We start from the raw sequence: 18,033 nt of genomic DNA, 5'->3' as shown, positions 1-18,033 counted from the left end.
CTAATCCTATCAGACAACCCTTGAGCAGACTAAAAATGCACTCCTGCAAAAGTCAATGGAGCTGAAGGCAAGAAATATTTTGTTTTGTGTGGGAGGGGTTTGTGTTTCCACATAATACACGGAAGTGATCCAGGCATATTTCTCACCCAACCACAAAAATGCAAGTGTATTTTCTGAAATGTGTATCAACTTAGAAAAAAATTCCATCATATAAACCTACTTGTTTTTGTATACAGATAAGTTAGAAATTCACATCTCCGTGATTGAACGTTTGAAATAATAATCAACACGCGCGAGCTGTAGCATGGTAGTAGAGATGAGATCCCATACCATACACGAGATCAATAGCCCATAGGGGCATGGGAATGAGCCTGCTGCTGCCCACCTCTTTCCCACACATTTCTGGTCTCCTCGCCACCACCCTACCATCCACCAGACAGAATCCTGAAAATAGTCAAATTATTACACATGACGGATAACTTTAAGCATAGCGGTGTAATGTGAAGTGCTGACATTTTCTCTATTAAGCCTTAGACCAGAGATTGAAGAAACAACCACAATGCAGCATGTTTTCTGTGCTCTTTACTGTACTGCTCAGTAAAATCTACTTGGATACACTTGGATAAGAGTACAACAAAATAGAATATGCTTCAAATGTTGAAAATACAATCTAGTTAAGTCAGAATGCAAGTATGCCCCCCCCACCCCCCCTGCCCCGCTCTCCCTTATATCCTCCTTTATACAGCTAGAAATGTCAGAGAACATCAGAGTGGTGGACTTACAAAAGAAATAAAATAAGAAACATTACAGGCAATTACTGCATCCAGTAAACAGAATATTAACAGAGGGCGGAGAAAAAGACCAAAAAAAAAAAAATGATGAGTATGTGATCGGCCGAGAGGCCATGACGATAAACTTTGCTTCAGACCTAGAGTAACACTGTTCCTGGTATAAAATATCAAAACAGAGTTTGGGAAAAAAAAAAAAAAGGAAATATCATTCAGCTTGTACTATACATACAAATAGGGAAAGGGGAGCATTTTTTTTATTCATTTCATCTTTATCTAAGGCTGCCTGTTTTCCTTGAAGGATTCTCCTACTCTGTATTGACAGTATGTACAAAGTCCCTTTATGCCCCAAGTCCAAGCAGAGCAGAGGGGTGTTGGTGGGGTACCCCCACCCCAACGCCCGTCTCCGGGTAGTAGCACCAGGTGATTGGTTCTCGCGTTCGCACAGTGACTGACGAGGTGAGTCTTCAGACGCTTTGAGTACTTTAATTGAAGAAAAAAACAAAAACAACACTCCTCCAGAGCTTGGCCGAGTTAGATTTCCATTCTAGTGCAAGTCAGGATGTGTTGGTGGTATTATTGTCTCAATAATACTTTTAACCATGAATTTATATATTTCGATTTCACTGCCAATGGTAAGTTAAAGCCTGATTCAACCATCTCTGCCATCGCTGCTCTGTATAAGTGTGTGTGTTGTAGTGTTGCCGTTGTTAGTGTGAATGTGTGGAATCACTGATCTGCTCATCTTACCCACAAACAGGTTTTCCCCTTAACTCCTATGCATTTTTTTTATTATTATTATTGTCCATGACAATAATTTTGTTAATTCCTATATCACATATCCTTTTGCGGGGGGCTTCCTTATCTGATCTTTAGAGTCGCTACGACTGAAAGAAGTGTATGAGTTTGAGTTTGTATACGAGACTGGCCATGAAGAAAACTAATACATTTCTTATACCAGTCAGGCCACAGCAAGAATTCCTCTTACATTGCTTTAAGGGAAGACCCCTCCATCGCATTTTCAACACACAACTGAAATGTGTTTTTGAAAGCGAATGTGTTCTATGTGTGCGTGTGTGTGTGTGAGAGAGAGAGAGACAGACACGGTCTCAGCTCTCAGAAGAAGTCGTTACGTCTGTGACCGCCTGTGTGGCGATGTCTTCCTCTGCCTCCACCTTGATGATGGTGACTTCATTCTCTGACTTTGCCACCACTGGTACGGCACTCTCCTGCGGCGCCACAACAACGGTGTTGGCAGGTACGGGGGCTGGGGCAGGGACAGCAGCAGGGGCTGGGGCAGGAGCAGGAGCAGGGGCAAGAGCAGGGGCAGGGGCAAGAGCAGGGGCAGGGGTAGGAGTGGCAGGCTGCTGGGTGATGAGTCTCAGCACCTGCGTGGCGGCGGGAGAGGACACGGTTGTGGTTGGCATGGAGACGGGCGTGATGGTGCGGAGGGTGAGCGGCGATCCCATCAGGCTGATGCCCTGGCCGCTGGCACCTGCCGTCGTGACCTTGGGCTGCTGGTGAGACTGATACTGGGCAAATTGGGAGGCGGGGATGGTGATGAGCTTGGCCAGCTGCACCGTGATTTTCTGGCCGTTCTCGCCTGTGGCCGGCACCATGGTGGGCAGCGCCTGGATCTGGTACACCTTCTGCCCACCGCCACTGGACGTGACCATGGTCGGGGCGGTGGTCGTGAGCAGCGGTGAGCCGTGCTGGTTCAGGGCCGTTACCGTGGAGAACTTCTGGCCCAGTGATGTAGTCATCATCAAGGGGACCTGAACAGTCCTGAGGGGTTGACAGGTGAGGAAAGAAGTGAATGTATATATACTGTATACAGAACTCCAAAAACCAAACCAAACACACACACGCACACGCACACACACACACACTAAAGATGTCTAGACACAAACCTATACATTCAAAATCCAAACCTGGTTAATAGTTCTCTGCTCCGTTCTTACCTCGGGGCCGTTGCTGTGGTGACAGGGCAGGCGCCCTGCAAGGTGACGAAGGCCTCAGAACCCGACGACACGTTGACGATGCGGAGCATCTGAGTGGGTTTGGCGGGCGCGGGGGCCGCGGTGGGAGACTGCACTTTGACCTGAGCAGACAAGCGGCCACCCCGGAGGATGCTGGGAGACGTCGGTGTGGTGGGGGTCACGCGCTCACACGGCGTCTGGGGGGTGGCCGGCACGTCGTTCTTGTCGTCGTCGATGAAGACGATGTTTTTGGGCATGTCGTTAAACTGATACACCAAGCGCTGTCCCTCCACTTTTGACAGGATGCCACGCTGGTAATAATATCTACACACAGACACATCAAGTTGAAAATTAAATCTTATATTTATGATATGAGAATATGCTAGGTGTGATCAAAACATATTTTCTAACTTGCATATAATTTTATAGTAAGTCGATGCAGCTCATATTGCAGTAGATACAGACGATTTTAATTGACACAATCTGACCCAAAGTATTAGTCCTACATGTGAGTATATAATTTAAGAACATAAAGGGTTCATCTTGCAGTCATTTGTGACACTCTGTCAGTACCTGAGGGCTCGGCCCATGGTCTCATAGTTCATGTCAGGCTTGTTCTTGTATTTGCCCCAGAGTTTGGACACTGCTTTGGAGTCGACCAGCTTAAAGATGCCCTTCTCCCGCTGGGTCCACTTGATGTATTTAGGGCAGGTGTTCCTGTCCTGCAGAAGGTCCAGCAGAAACTCCCACAAATAGGTGCTGTCTGAACACACACAGGCACAGACCGTGAGAGCTTGGTTACTTTGGGGAGAAGTTCATAGATGCATGATAAGCTGTGCATGTCATATAATTTCATCATTAGCATGCGCACACACAGACACATAGCCAAAAGCCAAAAACATTGAATTTGTCAAAGAAAAGATGACCCCATGCCATCATCACAACTACAGGTAATAAATATGAGCAAGTTCACAAAATAACATGTCTAAAACAGGGTTTTAAGACAATGTCTGTGCCTGTCATGAGAATTTTTCAAAGCTGTTCTGTGCTGTATAATCATCCATTTAACATTCCAACAAACACCTGAATTGCAGCACAATACCTTAGAATTTAAGCCCAGTGTCTACATATGCACCCACCTCTCTCTCTCTCTCTCTCTCTCACACACACACACACAGACTTACTTTTGCCCACACGGGGCTTCTTCTTAAAGGTCAGGTCAGGAGACTCCTCGCGTTCAGCCTGTGGTGTGTGTGCGGCTTTCCGCTTCCTGCCTGCAGGACAGATTGAGAAGGGAATGCAAATCCATATGTATACAATAAACACTGCAGTGGACTAACATAAACACTAGCTAGCATGCCAAGCATATGGATTCAATACATATAACAGAGAACAGAGTCAGGGAATGACAGAGAGAGAGAGAGAGAGAGAGAGAGAGAGAGAGAGAGAGAGAGAGAGAGAGAGAGAGAGAGAGAGAGAGAGAGAGAGAGAGAGAGAGAGAGAGAGAGAGAGAGAGAGAGAAAGAGATAGAGTGAGAAACACTGATAGATGTCCAATTGATTGATGCACAGAGAAGAAAAGAAGAGAACCTAACCAAAAGACAGGCAAATACCAGACAGAGGGAGATAAAGGAGGAGTCAAACAGAGAGGAGAAGACAGAGAGGAGAAGACAGAGAGGAGAGTACAGAGAGGAGAATACAGAGAGGAGTCAAACAGAGAGGAGAAGACAGAGAGGAGAATACCAGATCGAGAGAATAGGGGAGAGTCTAGCATTCAGACAGGTGAATACCAGACAGAAATGTCAAGGGTGAGTCAAACACACAGACAGACAGGTGAATACCAGACAGAAAGGTCAAGGGTGAGTCAAACAGACTGCCAGACAGACAGGTGAATCCCAGACAGAGAAGAGTAGAAGGGAGAGTTGAGGCGAGTACCTTTCTTGCCCCTTTGGATGTCTCCCTCCAGCGTGAGCTGCTCCTCCAGGGGCTCAATGGGCTCCGTGTTCTCAGTGCTCACCTCCACCTCCACCTCCATCTCACCCAACATGTCTGGCACTGCAGAGAGAGCGCACGCACACACACACACACACACACACACACACACACACACACACACACACGCGCGCACGCACAAGCACAAATACAAACACAAACACAAACAATAAGATAATTTTGCATACACCGAGATAATTTACATTCATTCATTTCACAGATATGTTTATCGAAACAGTAGAGCACAGTGCAGGTGTAGCCTATATTCGCATCAGTATGAGAGCTGTATGGGACCCATTTATACCCTTTCCCTTTTTTGTGTCAATTGGACACAGAGAACTTCGGCACTTTTAAGTATGTCTAGAGGCAACTTGTCCTCAGCCAACTGTGAGGCTGCCTTCATCTAGATTGACTAAGTCAGCAGTGTGATTGTGTGCATGTGTACATACCAGGACTACGGTCCTCCCTCATGCTGGACGGCGAGTCCATGTGTAGCAAGGCCTCTGCGGCTTCAATGGTCTTATCCAGTGTCACGTATCCACCTCCTCCTCCATGAGCTGATGCCTCCACTGTAGACAAGAAAAGAGAAGACAAGGAAAAAAGAGAGAAGGGACACATACAGACTTAAAACTTAGTCAAGGTTTGACTGAAAACAAAAAAAATATTAGCCAGTCATCATATAAGATTATAATTTATATAATTAGGGCAGCCATGGCCTACTGGTTAGCGCTTTGGACTTGTAACCGAAGGGTTGCTGGTTCGAAAACCCCGACCAGTAGGCACGGCTGAAGTGCCCTTGAGCAAGGCACCTAACTTCTCACTGCTCCACGAGCGCCGCTGTTGTTGCAGGCAGCTCACTGCGCAGGGATTAGTGTGTGCTTCACCTCACTGTGTGTTCACTGTGTGCTGAGTGTGTTTCACTAATTCACAGATTGGGATAAATGCAGATACCAAATTTCCCTCACGGGATCAAAAGAGTATATATATATATACTTATACTTAATTGCAATATGGTAAAATAACGGCAAAAATGTATGTGTGTACAGGAAAACCAAAGCCAGTTATAAAAATACACCTTCCAGCTTCTACTTTAAATGTGCCCAACACCCTTTCCCCACCTGTTCCTTTCCCTCTAGACAGTAAGCTGGAGTCGGTGCATTCACACACAAGCATGGCTCTGTGAGGTCATACTAGACCTCCTCCAGATTTGGTTACACAGCAATGTTACTTCGTGCCAGGGCATAAGTGCCACCACGATTAGGAATTTACTGATCCAGAAGTGTGTGAACAGGTTACAGAAGAATGGATACAGGAGCTAGGCTATTTCTCTCACACAATCACTGCTGGAAACAACAAAAAATATATACAAAACTCCTTTGCATTTGTTTCTAGCTTGACAATAATTTCTGTTAAATCTTACACCTGCTTTTTAATTGACCAGATTCAAAATGGTGGGGACAATAAGAGTATACAATATATACAACATGGATCTACAGAGTTCCCACTCCAAGTCAAATGTAAAATTCCATGACTTTCCCTGATAAAAAAGAAAAACCCTGAATTTCCATGACTTTCTATATAATGAATGGTACAATTACCGACCAACGATTACAGAGCAGCCGCGTAGCATTCAAAAATCTTTTACTTTTTTAGAGTGGGAGATGAATAAATGGGCATTGAATAAACAAAGTTGGGCTACTCAAGCAAGCAGCAAAGCTAATAACCAGATATACACCAATTCTGTGTGGAAATGTATTTGTATTAATGTATTTTTGCAAGTAAATTTGAAACTGCTACTATAAAATTCACTGATATTTGCTCCAAAAATGACCAAATTCCCTGACTTTGTCGACATTGAAATGATTACCCAGTGTTTCACATAGCGGTTCAACAGAAAGTAGTTCTCTGCGCTGTGACTTCCGTGTTTACACGAATCTTTCTCCTCAGTTCCCGCTACGCACAAGCTGGGGCTGCTGTCGATCATGTTACGCCCCCCATTTTATTGGCTTGGTGTTTCCTTGACGCCACTGCTTTCCGGCCTTTCCATTGGTTTACCAGAATATTTCAAAATACCGTAACAGGCAATTCGCCAGAATCAACGATCAATCATGTGAACCAAACCTACAAAGACTGAAATACTTCCGCTATCACGTTGAAGTCGATATGTAATGAAGCGTGAGGCGCATACAATATGTTGAGAGTCGCTGAGTCGACTTTCTGATTTTGATCACTTGAAAGAGCCGCCAATAATCCTTAGTCAAAGTTTATAACAGCGACATGTGCCAGCTAGACAATCGCTGGGATTTAAATTAGCAAGACATTTCCAGCTGCAAGAACACCACCATTAGATCAAGCAACAATCATTAAATTCGATGTGATAATTCCCACAACTGAAACATCTCACTCCAAACAGTTTGTATAGTAATTCTTAACACTGTCTGTTTAAAGCGCAGTCAGATCATTAACCATTAAAATGATGGGGGAAAACAATGTTGAAGCGAGCATTGTCTGAAAATAAAAGGACCGTTACTTTGTCGAAATTCAACACTAATTATCCAGCCAAGACAGCGTTTAGGACCATTATTTAACTGTATGGTAATGTTAAAACGGAATTAAAACCACGAATACCATTACTGTAAATTAATTGGAAGTACCATGGCGTGTAACTGGAAATAAAGAAAACAATCTGACACACTTCCTGGTTTCCCACAGCAACTCAAGTGGCATCACCCGCTATTCGTTAGTCAAAAACATGAACACGTTTATTGACCTAGAACTCTTTTCTCATTGATAACGCAGAGGCTCAGGTCAACACGCAAATAATTTAACAAGCTATAACAGAATAACTGTTCCTAACAAAAAACATATTTATAATGTAATGAATCTAGACGCCATGCAGGTTGTCAACCAAGGTGATTACTTCCTGATTCGCCCTCCATTACTTTGACTGCACAAACTTCCCGTACCAGAGTTGTCTTCCATCTCAACGAAGCGCAATATTTTCACATGAAAAAAATATATATGCAGATATTTCTGAGAACACCTTAGCTAAAAACACTCTTTTACCGGCTTTGATGAGCAAATCAAGCTGATTAGCGGGTTCATCGTGCAGAGAAGTCGCCATGTTCTCCCAGGAACTGCTGCGGATTCATACACAGTAACATATGCGCGACATGAATGTATCACTCCGCCACTCACCGGAAACGAGCTAAGACCAAGACAAGGGGATCATTCCGCGCCAAATCTTCAGTGAGTTTCAAGAAAGTTTGGAGTTGTCTCTGATTCTTTCCTTATTTGAAGTCACAATTATGAATATCTTATCTAACCAACCATAATCACTACATAATATAAAGGGTTAGCTACTATGTTTTAAAAGTCTTCTTTACAACAAACTTGTATGGAAGATCAACACGATTTTTTTCTGTCAGAAGTGACAAGCGTCAGCGAAGTGTGCGACTTAAACGCGTGACCTTTTGAATCCCGCTGATCCATGAATTTATATGGCAAATTTTGCCATTTATATTGCACAACAACTTCCACCCTCTACTTTGCCTACTGTTTGGTTGTTGCTATACTCAAACCATAATTGAAACTCTACAAACTAGGAATGTGCATCTTCATGATTGGCAACGATACAGATTCATATGATGTTTATGTGATAAGATAGATTTAACCCTACTGCGATGCAATACGATTTGTTTATACAATGAAAAAAAAATATGATCTGCAATTCAATGTGGAAGTTCATTTTCACTCTTTACTTTTAAAGTGTGCTTTGAGCTAGGGATCAACCGATATGGTTTTTTCAGGGCCGATACCGATATCAATTATTACCAAAACAGGAGGCCGATAACCGATATGTAAAACCGATATGTCAGTTGTCAAAAAGGGGGGTAGGTAGTAAAGGCGATATGCTGCAAAAAATGTATTCAAAAGCATTTAATTATGCAAACTTTTCTTTCTTCTTTTGATACACAATTGTCTTTCAACTTGCATCACTTGCAAGTGTAAATCCTGTGTATCATATTAATCCAAGAGCTAAGTGATAGCAATTATTTTCATAGACTAGGCCTACACAATGGGCTATGTGCTTGTTAAGGGACCTGTCACAAAGAGGATGCTTTGCCATCGTGTGTGTGAGTGCACCAGAGAGGGAGAGGAAGAGGTGGATGTGTGATGGCAAGTGTTACGGTTGAATAGTTTAACAAAACAGTTTTAAAATAGTTCTTAGGCTATTTAAGTATGCCATTTGTGTCCATGTGTAGGCTACAAGCTACACTTTTGAGAGCCTAAAGCTCAGGACGCGATTTAGTTCAGGTCGGATTAAATTACGGCTGGCCCTGGGTGCATGTTGTCTTTTCTGACAGTCCGTTTCAAAAAGGAGCAATTAGACTTTTTGACGTTCGCTATCCCATAATTTAGGACTTGTCTGTACTATGTCCGCCGTGGTGTCCCGTTATTCACAATTAACGAACGAGGCGGAGGCAGAGAACTCCCGACACGCAGCACCCGAGTTTGTAGGCTAACTAGTAAACAGTAACGTGCATCAATCGGGAATTCGCTAAATGAAGGAAGTGGGTGCTTTACTTATTGATCGATCCGGATCAAAGAGACAATAGCTTACAAAGTGGTGTTTTTGTAACTTCAGTGTAGATGATTGTGATTCATTGCAACTTCAGCAATGTAGGCTACCTTCCTTACCTTCGAAAAATAGCTCCGTACAGCTGAAGCCCAGTCTACAGTCTGCCTCAGTGAGAATCCTAAACTTGTCTGTGTTCAGTCTTCGATCCTGATTGGCTGCATTCGTGCTAACTAACAAATCAGACGGTGTAGTGGGCGGGACGATGCTCTTGAACACAGAGTAGCAAATGCAGGGAGTGAGAGACGCTTTACAAAGTAGCGCGTTTCATTCTTTATCCATTTCAATATCGGCTTATCGGTGGAAAAAATGACCGATACCAATTATTATAAAAATGCTAAATATCGGCCCTAATAATCGGCCAGGCCGATAATTGGTCGATCCATACTTTGAGCTACTGGTGCATCTTTTTACATCACTAGGACTATTGATTGTCGTGGTACTACTATGAGACCTGACTGATAACTTTTCATCTGAGACCTTTTTGTCGGACTCCCCTTTTTCTGACAGCGGTTTCCCTGAGACCTGACTCCTTTTTATCTGATGTCTGAAACCTCACTCTGATAACTTTTCATCTGATAACATTTCGTCTGACTCCGCTTCTTCTGACAGCGGTTTTCCTGAGACCTGACTCCTTTTCATCTGATGTCTGAGACATGACTGTGTAATTCCGTAAACTTGACAGCGGTTTTCCTGAGACCTTATGCTTTTTCATCTGATGTCTGACACCTGACTCTGACAGCTGAGGATGTCCTAAAATGTACACCGTACGACATGAAAGAAAGAAGAGAAATCGATCTAAACGTCTTGGTCAAGTTTTAAAATAAATTATAGAGCCTCTACTATAGAACGTTACAAACAATGCATCTCGAGTTGATCATAAATTTTATCCAATGCACACTTTAAAATTGGGGAAATCGCATTGTGAATGTTCATACCAGTGTACCGATGCAAATCGGTAAATCTTACCATCACTTCTACAGACTTATTTTTCCAACCTATGCCTTATGACAGTGAAAGGTTTAGCCACTAGATGTCCTCCTTGAACCAGCGGTCAATACCATGGTTCAATCATACCATAAACAATATCCATCATTATGTTTTCCAAACACACAGACACAAACAAGACACATAACATCTTATCATAATGAAAATAAAATTAAACGGACTTGCAAAGTGAAGCTTTGTGAGGTGTCAAATCATGATTATGGTGCGGTGCACCGCTCAGAAGCATGGATCAACGTCTCCCAATATGCTTCCAGTTAAGGGTGCTAGCACAGTTTGATGGAACAGGCAATGCCAGAATATAAAAAATGCTAGGTGACTGGCATCATGGCCTGTCAAGTATAAGTATAAGTATACTCTTTTGATACTGTGAGGGAAATTTGGTCTCTGCATTTATCCCAATCCGTGAATTAGTGAAACACACTCAGCACACAGTGAAGACACAGTGAGGTGAAGCACACACTAATCCTGACGCAGTGAGCTGCCTGCTACAGCGGCGCTCAGGGAGCAGTGAGGAGTTAGGTGCCTTGCTCAAGGGCACTTTAGCCTTTCCTACTGGTTGGGGTTCGAACCGGCAACCCTCCGGTTACAAGTCCGAAGCGCTAATCAGTAGGCCACGGCTGCCCCAAAGGTGATAAGTGTGGCTTTATTCTCGCCTCCATCACCAAGAGGTCCTTCACAATTGTCATTTCTAGCACATGCACAGAACAAAAGGACATTATCTTACCTGAGGACACTTCCAGGACTTCAGTCTCCACCTCCTGCTCTTCAGCCACGCCCTGCATCAGGTAGGTTTCGTCATCATAGACGACCACTTGTGCGGCATAGCACTGCTCCAACTCTGCGCAGGGCACCTGTTCCACCACCACAGCTGGGCACTCTTCCTCAGTCATCTCTTCTTCTTCCTCCTCCTCCTCTTTCTTTATCTCACACACGCCCCCCTCTGCATCCAGCGCCACCTCCTGCCATTGACACAGAATAAGAGAGAGATCGCAGTCACTAAAGTGTTGCAGCAGAGAAACAATAACGCAGTATATTTTCCCAGAGGAACAGCAACTCAAAAAACTAGAATAGCCATATTTATATATATAGCCGATTTTTACATGGATCTTGATCGCTAGACATCGCCGAGTACCGTCGACAGGGAAAAAACAACCAAAATCGGTACTACCGAACTGGAGTAGTTGCAGCTAATGGCCAGTACTCCCAGTCAGCTACAATGCTAGGTCTGGGGGCATCATCTAAATGTGCCTTTGTTAGCTCTTAACAGACTCAAAATGTCATTAAAAGGTCTGTACTATATGAACAGAGTCCTCGTGACAAAACGATGCCTTTTATACTCATTAGTTGTGAAGAAACCGTCTAAATTTAAAGTTTGTACTGTCACATCTGCACACTACTCTGTTTGCCTTTTCCTGTAACAACTGAATTCCCACGATACTGCAGCACAAGAATAGAGCTAGCTTTCAGTAATGTGCAAGCTTTGGACCTTTCCATGTAGTTACATAGTCATTATATGGCCATAACCATTACAGTGCTCAATTACCTATTTTTTGGGGGAAATAAACTTCAAGTTTTCGTTGCGAAGCCGGCATGAGCTCGACAACAGACTTTCTTGGGCTTTCCTGGAAGCGACTGATGGAAACTGAGGTATGTGACAGTACAAACTTTGAATTCAAATGGTTTCTTCACAATTAATTAGTTGAAAACGCATTGTTTTGTCACGTAAGGGCCCTATTCATGTTGCACAGAACTTTGAAAGACATTTTGAGTTTGTTAAGAGGCAAAAAAGGCACTTTTAGATGATGCCCTAGACCTAGCATTGTAGCCATGTAAAAATCGCCCAGATTTCTCCTTTAAGCATTAAATGTAACATATAAATGTAAAATTAAATATTTTTAGAAATACACATATGATGCGTATTTCTTGTATGTATACTCAAATCAGTCTGCCAAGGCCTCTGTGCAAAAGCATATTTTGCCAAAATATTCAAACAGAATAACCAATGTTACCAATGTCACCTGGATAGATATATTGGGCTTGGGTATACCAGATTTGTTTACTGCATTTAAATGCCACTGTGAGTTAAGGTTAGGTCCATATTCAGTGCATGTTAAGCTTTGAGCTAAAACATAGAACCATGACAACAAAGGTTATGGCATGGCACAACTAAATGCATTTTTGTGTGAGGGTGTTAACACTAGGTTGCATGTACAGTACTGTAGGTCTTTTTAAATAGCCTGTCTGTGAGTCTTCAATGTGACCAAAGGCCAAATCATTGTTTGTGTCTAAGTAAGTATGGTTATGCAATCTTTACTGTGTGTGTTTGTGTGTGCTTGTCTTTGTGTGCATGACTGCGTGCATCATCCCCACTCACCTGGGACACCACCTCCGCGTCAGAGATGTATTCCAGAACAGCCCCTCCTCCATCGACGACCACCACCGAGGTCATGACTCATTCCTCTGACTCGCCCCCACAGCACGCCCTGTCTGTCTCTATGGCAACCGCTTCCCAGAAAGAACACAAACACTCCGGGTCAGTCCAGCAGAGTCTGGGGAAAGAGAGAGAGAGTGGGGCATTGAGTTAGCTGCTCTGCATGGGTGCGTCACTGAGGTGACCCTTGTAGGCGTGTAGTCCAAGGGTCAGACCAAACGCACTTAGGAAGTAATGTCCTATGGTGATGTGATCTCAAAATCAATGATCATTTCTCTTTTATTACCAATTTGCTAAATATTACTAAGAAATAAAGTCCTTTGGGACAATTAGCATCTGGGGTAAAAATAATCAATATGCAATATTTCCAACCTATTGGAAACCTATTGTTACCTATTGTTACATTTTCCCCAGTGAACAACCATGCAGTGGCCTGCAGTCCTTTTGTGAATCAACCATGACTTCTCACTGCCTGAAAGTCTTGCACTTAGAATTTTTTTTTAAATGAGTTAAGCAGTCATGTATTGGGGACACAGGTGTGGGTGTGTTTCAGAATGAGCTGAGCTGCAACTAAGACAGTTGAACAGGAAAAGGAGGGGAAGAGAGAGAGGGAGGGAGGGGAAGAGAAGAGAAGAGAGAGGGAGGGGGGAAGAAGGAACTGGGAACTGCCTCAAAGTAAACATTCCTCTTGATAGCTCCAAAAGCTTCAAGCATGATTTTTTAAATATAGTTTGTCATCAGCACAAATCAAACATTATTCTATTCATCTGCTTTGCAATAGGATCGCTGGTAAAATCAGAATGATCAGAAAACAGAACTAAATAAAGTCTGATAAAGAGTGTTACTCTCAATGCCACCAACTTCATTCCCCGCTTTTATCTCTGCCTGCATAGTTAAAGTCGCTTATCAGCTTCAAGAAGGAATGTGTTACACACCAAAACCAATGCAAAAGCAGTCAGACAACCTTCACTGGAAACGGAGAGAGACCCTTAAAACCAAAATCACATAAATTATGACTAGCACAACCCACAACACAGTGACTCAGAAAGACCAACTGACAACTAGGCCATTTCCTCAAAGCTTTCCGGTTAAATCACAACATAGATTGGTGCAGAAATCTTAACTTACAACTTTTATGTGACAGGAAATGTTTCTGTCTCACTCTGTTAGAAGACAGCTGCCTTTCCACGTGTCCAACATCCTACGGTTTGAAGCCAAGGCTTCCTCTGGATCCATCAGGATCCTTCTAAATAGCGTTGGAGACATCCATAGTCTTTGTCCAGAAGGATGTGACTGCTAGAAGGATCTGTACATACATGTCCTCTCTCATTCTCCATCTCTCTCCAGAACGATCTCTTCTTTCTTCCAAGCACTTTAGGTTCAACCCTGCTCTGGGTCAATAGTTCTGTCTATAGCCACCTGACATCATAACATACAATTCACTACAGGCAGACAAGAAAGAGAAGAAAACATCAGCAGACAGAGCATGAGAGAGAGAGAGAGAGAGAGAGAGGAAGGGGGGTGGCAGTGAAAAGGAAGAAGATCTCAAGGAGGAAAGAGACAGACTATGAGCAGAAGAGAGGAGACCAGGCAGAGTGCAGTCCTGTGTCTGCTGCTATCTAGAATCATTTGGGTCAAACAAACACTGAGGTGGAAAGGAAAAGCAACTGTGCATCACGTGGTTCATCGCAGGGTAAAATGTTTGTTGTGACAGACCGTAGGGCGTCTACCATGCATCCTCTCCGTTTAGTGGCTTTGTTTATATATATTTGTTGTCTTGACTAATAGAAGACCACTGTCGTGTTGTCATTATATGCTTTCAGATATAGGTGTAAGTCTGCATGCTCTGTGGATATCAAGCAATTCGGTCTTATATATGAACCGCATAACCAGACAGAACTTCGAACTTAGCCGGCTCTTACACTACTCCCCTCCTACTATTTTGGACGGACATTATGTAAATGACAACATGTCTGAATGAAATGAAGGACATGCAGAGATTCTGTTCATGTGCGTGTTAAACCACACAGAGATTCTGTTCATGTACATCGGTGTCGTTTACACATAATGTCCGCAGGTAAGCATCATCTCTGAATCACCAGAAGGGTCGGACATCCGTTTGACAAAGAAAACAGTTATTGAAAACACACCGGACTGCTGAGTTGATGAACACAATAGGCTATATTTTTTAAAAGCTCTCTTCCTGTTGCAGTCCTAAAAAAGGGGAAGTGAGAAATACAGCCAGAGGGGCCCCTGAAGCCCAGGCACACTTCTGTTTCTGTGAGTCCTCAAGGGCCAAGGCAAAGCAACTCCTCCATGAATAACACTACTCACATACAAACACAGAGCAGCGCCTCAGACACATCATTATACTTGACTGTGCTCATGCAGCTTGCTGCAAAGCATGGTATTAATTAGCAGAGGTCTGCATCAGCTGAGTGTCGCTTGACTTGACTCGCTCCCGCATCTGTTTCCGCAAGTAGGCTACTTCCTGGTTTCCACAGAGTGACATTATGAGCGTAAGAAATGGGCTTGTCCCCTTTTTTTCACAGTGGCCTACAATTTGCTTGGGGAGGGAGTCACAGAGGGCCCCTGAGGTGATTATGTTTGTCTTGTGATGAACATAACAAACACAGTACTGTTATGGGGTGTGGTGTGTCACACTCACAATCAGTGTAACATACATAGACTGGAGCTCTTCCAACTCAGTGGGGTCTTTTCTATAAAAAAAAACAGTTCTACTTCTACTTCTTTTAGTGTTTATAAAGCAGCTTGTGATGTTGATACCATGTTAACACTAGTCTATCATGCAGACCAAATATATGCACTGATTGCAGACCAAATATATGCACTGATAGTATAGCATAAGATGCTATGAAGGTTCCATCGAGACATTTATAAGTGCGCTGCGATTTATTTCCTTTCTCTACTTCTAAAGAACTGTCTGCACAGACTACATAGTATTTCCTGTCTAGCAAGGACAACAAGCGAACCACTTACACTCGTCACAATGGCACATTGGCACACACACATACAGAGCAAACTATACCCCACCCTTCCTCTAATTGAGTTTTCTTGGCATTATAAAAGGCCCACCAAAGAGCCTGCTTGAGTTGCAGCAAAACAGTAACGTACGACCATTAACTGTATGCTTAGGACTGATGCTGCACGGTGCTCGTTTGAATGGTACTGTGTAACGCTTTGTGACGTTATTGTATTTTACTGATACTGAGGTTACTGCAAACTCAACTGCCTCCAAAACGTTAATCTTACAACGTTATACACATCATAGGAGTCAGATTAGAGGAAAATACACTGGCTAGATATCCATGTTTACTGAATTCTTGATTATTAGGCAACGTTAGCAGACTATTTAGCAAACTAACTTCAACTACTAGCAGCTAATGTATATTGCAAACAGCAGTTGCAAACTGGCATTCAGCTCGCTGCTAACACAGCCTCGTTATTCCTGACGTTAGCCTCCATACGTTGATGAACCAACCCAGGCCGAGATATCTAACGTTTGTAATATAAATATCAAAATAGAATATGCCCATCAAACATTCACTTGTTAGGATCACAGCTCCAGCTTCACCATATTTAATGAGCCAAGTACTTGCAAGCTACGCGTTATCTGTTAGCAAAACAAGCTTGTTAGCTAACTGGTTAGCTTGGTGATTTACAAGTCCTTTCATGAGTACACTTTGTTAAGCTAGGCAGCTAGCTAGCTAACAGGTAACGTCACATTGTAGTTATTGTCAAGACTGTCTCGCATTACCTTGCAGCAATCTACCAATACCTATGCAAGCTATCTCTTCATGTTCGCTTACAAGCAATATTTTAAGTGCTTACCTTTCAGATGCTGAAGCAGAAAAAGTAACGTTACTGAGACGGGGCCTGACCAGTTCACGTCAGTTTAACCAGCACGGCTAACGTTACAGTGCTATCCATTCATCAGCTGACAGCTATCAAGCTCGGTGAACGGCGAAGTCAACAGCTAATAGGCAAACAGCTAAGGCCTCCCTCTTCTTTCTACCTTGCTAGCCAACTCTGTACGCAGGCCAGAGGCTAGCTAACCTATCGACTACAATTATGGCGCTTTGAGGTATCGCTCGCTAGACATAGCTGGCAAAAGTAACCTCAGAAATAAAGACTATACGTTGGAATAATCAAACGACTGACATTCACTATATAACTAAAGGTTTACAGCGTTGACTGGAAGAAAGATACGTGTAGCCGTGGCTGCAAAGCTTGTACTTTCTGTTCAATTGTTGTCATTCGACTCAGTTTTTCGTCCAGGGATTCAGGTCAACCTCTTAGAAACTGCCAACGAATGACACACGGGGGCGTGACGTCACGTACTATGTTTTACTTTTTTTTTTTCAATTTAATAATGTATTGAAATAATATGTATCTACACATTGATATGGTGAACTACTAATTTGAATCAAATTAGATACAATTTGTATCTTCAGTTTATCATCTTAATAAGTGATACAATGTTACACTGTAATAGTCTATTAGGCCAACAGCCAAGCCTAACACAAATGAAGAAATGTTGACCTCTACCACAGCCTCAACCATGTAATTGCTGTTAAACTGTAGTAATCATTTACTTTATTTCAACAGATTTGTTCCCAAAATGTTATGCAAAACTTGTCCATATCAGCATACTACATAAGACTAGGTATATTGCAGGGTATTGCATTAAGCAGTAATTATTAATTACACATTAAACACATTATTACCTCTTATACCCTTACTGGCAGTCTTATACCCTTACTGTGGTCTGTACAACATATCAAATGATGCAAACTGGATATCATTGGTATTTTGGTAGTGAAAACTTAAGAAGATTTGGTCCATTTGGTTCATCTTTGGTCAATGTATTATTTTCTAGAAAGAAAAAAAGAAGGAACGCTTCTCTGGGTTGAAGAATGTTAATTATAATTTTAAAAATCAGGGTGCTCTTCAAAAAGGGCCTAAGACAACTTTGATTTAACAGAAAAATGAGGCACTCTTGATAAATATAAAAAGCATTTAATCAAAATTGGCTACATGCAAACACATTTCAACTATAGTTTTCATCATAGTTGAAACACATCGGCATGTAGCCAATTTTGATTAAAGGCCTTTTATATTTATATCAGGAGTGCCTAATTTTTCTGTTTTCTCAATATTATTTTCTAGACTTTAA

The 18,033-nt window shown here is 42.6% G+C and overlaps 1 protein-coding gene across 3 annotated transcripts; it reads right to left on the bottom strand.

The window, feature by feature from the left end:
- Positions 1–719: 719 nt before the first annotated feature.
- On the bottom strand, positions 720–17,143 carry elf2a (E74-like factor 2a (ets domain transcription factor)). 3 transcript variants are annotated; one of them, XM_076292096.1, is made up of 9 exons: positions 16,689–17,143; positions 12,780–12,954; positions 11,130–11,364; positions 5,208–5,327; positions 4,702–4,821; positions 3,952–4,041; positions 3,341–3,530; positions 2,750–3,091; positions 720–2,573 (listed from the first exon to the last, which is right to left on the bottom strand). In XM_076292096.1, the coding sequence occupies exons 2-9, from the start codon at positions 12,852–12,854 to the stop codon at positions 1,898–1,900; spliced, it is 1,848 nt and encodes a 615-aa protein (XP_076148211.1). In that variant the 5' UTR covers positions 12,855–12,954; positions 16,689–17,143; the 3' UTR covers positions 720–1,897. The 3 variants fall into 3 exon arrangements, with proteins under 3 accessions (XP_076148211.1, XP_076148212.1, XP_076148213.1); XM_076292097.1 differs by lacking the exon at positions 16,689–17,143 and adding an exon at positions 13,965–15,960; XM_076292098.1 differs by lacking the exons at positions 11,130–11,364; positions 12,780–12,954; positions 16,689–17,143 and adding an exon at positions 7,825–8,092.
- Between the last annotated feature and the right edge of the window lie 890 nt (positions 17,144–18,033).

This window comes from Alosa pseudoharengus, unplaced genomic scaffold (genome assembly GCF_046254945.1).
Source record: "Alosa pseudoharengus isolate Yale_2024_CS ecotype anadromous, Long Island Sound unplaced genomic scaffold, YU_APseudo_1.1 YU_APseudo_1.1_scf_19, whole genome shotgun sequence".
NCBI lineage: Eukaryota > Metazoa > Chordata > Actinopteri > Clupeiformes > Clupeidae > Alosa > Alosa pseudoharengus.
This window is presented reverse-complemented; position numbering and strand designations above follow the sequence as displayed.

Bases quoted from the DNA above. Each gene is read 5' to 3' on its own strand.
- elf2a (XM_076292096.1), bottom strand. From the start codon at position 12,854: ATGACCTCGGTGGTGGTCGTCGATGGAGGAGGGGCTGTTCTGGAATAC. The intron at 5,328-11,129 runs GTAAGATAATGT...TCTTGTCTACAG, and splicing joins AGTCCTGGAAGTGTCCTCAG to TGGAGGCATCAGCTCATGGA. The intron at 3,531-3,951 runs GTAAGTCTGTGT...GTGTGTGTTCAG, and splicing joins GAAGCCCCGTGTGGGCAAAA to ACAGCACCTATTTGTGGGAG.